Source organism: Sinocyclocheilus anshuiensis, unplaced genomic scaffold (genome assembly GCF_001515605.1).
Source record: "Sinocyclocheilus anshuiensis isolate Anshui unplaced genomic scaffold, SAMN03320099.WGS_v1.1 scaffold1324, whole genome shotgun sequence".
Lineage (NCBI taxonomy): Eukaryota > Metazoa > Chordata > Actinopteri > Cypriniformes > Cyprinidae > Sinocyclocheilus > Sinocyclocheilus anshuiensis.
The window spans coordinates 15,908-19,024 of NW_015547694.1; the positions used below are offsets into that span (position 1 = coordinate 15,908).

General features: G+C 42.5%; 1 protein-coding gene across 1 annotated transcript in view; it reads left to right on the top strand.

The window, feature by feature from the left end:
- LOC107703624 (dmX-like protein 1) overlaps positions 1 to 3,117 on the top strand; it is a 5,782-nt gene that overhangs the window by 1,597 nt on the left and 1,068 nt on the right. Inside the window, exons 5-6 of the mRNA XM_016506328.1 lie at positions 742 to 833; positions 2,984 to 3,112. Coding sequence (XP_016361814.1) covers positions 742 to 833; positions 2,984 to 3,112 — 221 coding nt within the window. The remainder of the gene's footprint in view (positions 1 to 741; positions 834 to 2,983; positions 3,113 to 3,117) is intronic.

The following is a 3,117-nucleotide window of genomic DNA, read 5'->3' on the forward strand; positions in this document are numbered from 1 at the left end:
CTTCAGAAATCATTCTAATATGCTGATTTGCTGCTCAACAAACATTTCTGATTATTATCAATGTTGAACACAGTTGTGCTGCACGATATTTTTGTGGAAACTGTGACACAATCATAATTGGGGAGCCAATCAGCATATTTTGAACAGATATTCACATAGAAAACTGTAATGATATTTCATCATTTAACTGTATCTTTGATCAAAAAATGCAGCCTTGGTGAACAGAAGAGACTTCGTTAGAAACATTGAAAAATGATAATGCTTCCAAACTTTTGCCAGCTATATGATATCAGACCACAGCAGTTTCTATCACTGTTCAGTGCAATATCTAGTAAATTCACTCCTATTTATTCATATTATTCATAATACTGTAAAGATGTTCACAATCTTTAAATATGTTTATTGTGTCTCAAACTGTGTTTGCGCACCAGTCAGCATATTTTGAACAGATATTCACATAGAAAACTGTAATGATATTTCATAATTTAACTGTATCTTTGATCAAAAAATGCAGCCTTGGTGAACAGAAGAGACTTCGTTAGAAACATTGAAAAATGATAATGCTTCCAAACTTTTGCCAGCTATATGATATCAGACCACAGCAGTTTCTATCACTGTTCAGTGCAATATCTAGTAAATTCACTCCTATTTATTCATATTATTCATAATACTGTAAAGATGTTCACAATCTTTAAATATGTTTATTGTGTCTCAAACTGTGTTTGCGCACTATTCCTCCAGACGCTTCAGTGTCACAATAAGACGGCGAATGACTTTGTGTTTGTGGGCTCGTCGTCTCTCATCGCCACTGCAGGCCTGTCCACAGACAACAGGTACACACACACTCACACACACACGCACACACACACACACTCACTCACACACACACCCTCACTCACTCACTCACTCACACACACTCGCACACATACGCACACACACGCACTCACACGCTCTCGCACGCACACACACACTCACTCACACACACACCCTCACTCACTCACTCACTCACACACACTCGCACACATACGCACACACACGCACTCACACGCTCTCGCACGCACACACACACTCACTCACACACACACCCTCACTCACTCACTCACTCACACACACTCGCACACATACGCACACACACGCACTCACACGCTCTCGCACGCACACACACACTCACTCACACACACACCCTCACTCACTCACTCACTCACACACACTCGCACACATACGCACACACACGCACTCACACGCTCTCGCACGCACACACACACTCACTCACACACACACCCTCACTCACTCACTCACTCACACACACTCGCACACATACGCACACACACGCACTCACACGCTCTCGCACGCACACACACACTCACTCACACACACACCCTCACTCACTCACTCACTCACACACACTCGCACACATACGCACACACACGCACTCACACGCTCTCGCACACACACACACTCACTCACACACACACACACACACACTTTCACACACACACATGCACGCACTCACACGCTCTCACACACTCTCACACACACACACACACACACACACTCTAACACTCACACATGCGCGTGCGCGGGCATCTCCTGAGCAGCACTGCATGAAAAGATGACAATTAAATCAGAAAAATGTAACTTAAATTTATGAAAATGTATTTCTATAGAATTACTCCAGAACGCGGCAGCAAGTAAATTTAAATAAATTTTTAACGAGCCGAAAAGAATGCACGTCACACCTCTGTTCATCAATCTGCACTGGCTACCAATAGCTGCTCGCATTAAATTCAAGGTATTAATGCTTGCCTACAAAACCACCACTGGCTCTGCACCCATTTACCTATTTATTTGACCCTCTAACTCTAGCACTCTCTATTCTATTTCTATTTTATTTATTTGTTGACTTGACCCTCTGACACAAGCACTCTCTATTTGTTTTATAACTGCTTGTTTTCTTAAAAAAAAAAAACACAACAGAGTCAATCAAATATCACAGCCAATCAGAAGCGTGTGGGGGCGGAGCCTCTCTGGAAGCGCTCTGCACTCACAACGAAATGAATACGTTTATAATCTAATTCATAAATATCAAACCTTTTTAACATTATTAAATGCACATACTGAGTGACTAATACCATCTTTGTTATGGAATACACTCAACGGTTCACAGTGAGTTCAGAGTTTTATCGTACATCTTGCTTTTATTTATTTTCCAGATCTGAGGTAAACTATCTGTTGTTGCTTTCAGTATGGCTATAAATGCCACGCAATATGATATTCAAACTCACATTAGACACACTTAACTTTGAATAAAGCACATAATTACCTGAAATTATCTACTATCATATAGTTTGTATAATGTTCCAGCCGCGACGTCACAGAAATAGAAACCGTATCTAAAACTCGTTTTAATTTAGCCACAGCCATATCACCCTGCAGCCCAAGACTGGCTGCCCACTGAAGCTAAGCAGGGTTGAGCTGGTCAGTAGCTGGATGGGAGACGACCTGGGAAAACTAGGTTGCTGTTGGAAGAGGTGTTAATGAGGCCAGCAGGGGGTGCTCACCCTGTGGTCTGTGTGGGTCCTAACGCCCCAGTATAGTGACGGGGACACTATACTGACAAAAAGCACACTGCACTGATGCCGTTGTCCTGTGGCTGCCGTCGCATCATCCAAGTGGATGCTGCACACTGGTGGTGATTGAGGAGAGACCCCCCCTCATGACTGTAAAGCGCTTTGGGTGTACAACAATACACAATAAAGCGCTATATAAATGCATCATTTATTCATTCATTCATTCAATTTTCGCGTGCCGTGGCTAGTTAGGACAAAAACCTCTGATTAACATGGAAACGATACATTTTATCGCGTCACGTGTAGTTAGGACACAGTGTTAAGTCACTTTGGATAAAAGTGTCTACTAAATGACTAAATGTAAATGTAATGTAAATTTATAAAAACAATCCTAACACATTCTCTCGTCACAGGAACGTGTGTCTGTGGGATACGCTGGTCACGCCAGCATACAGTCTGGTTCACGGTAAGTCATCACACACACTCACACACACACACACACACGCACACAGACACACACACACACACACACACACACACACATACA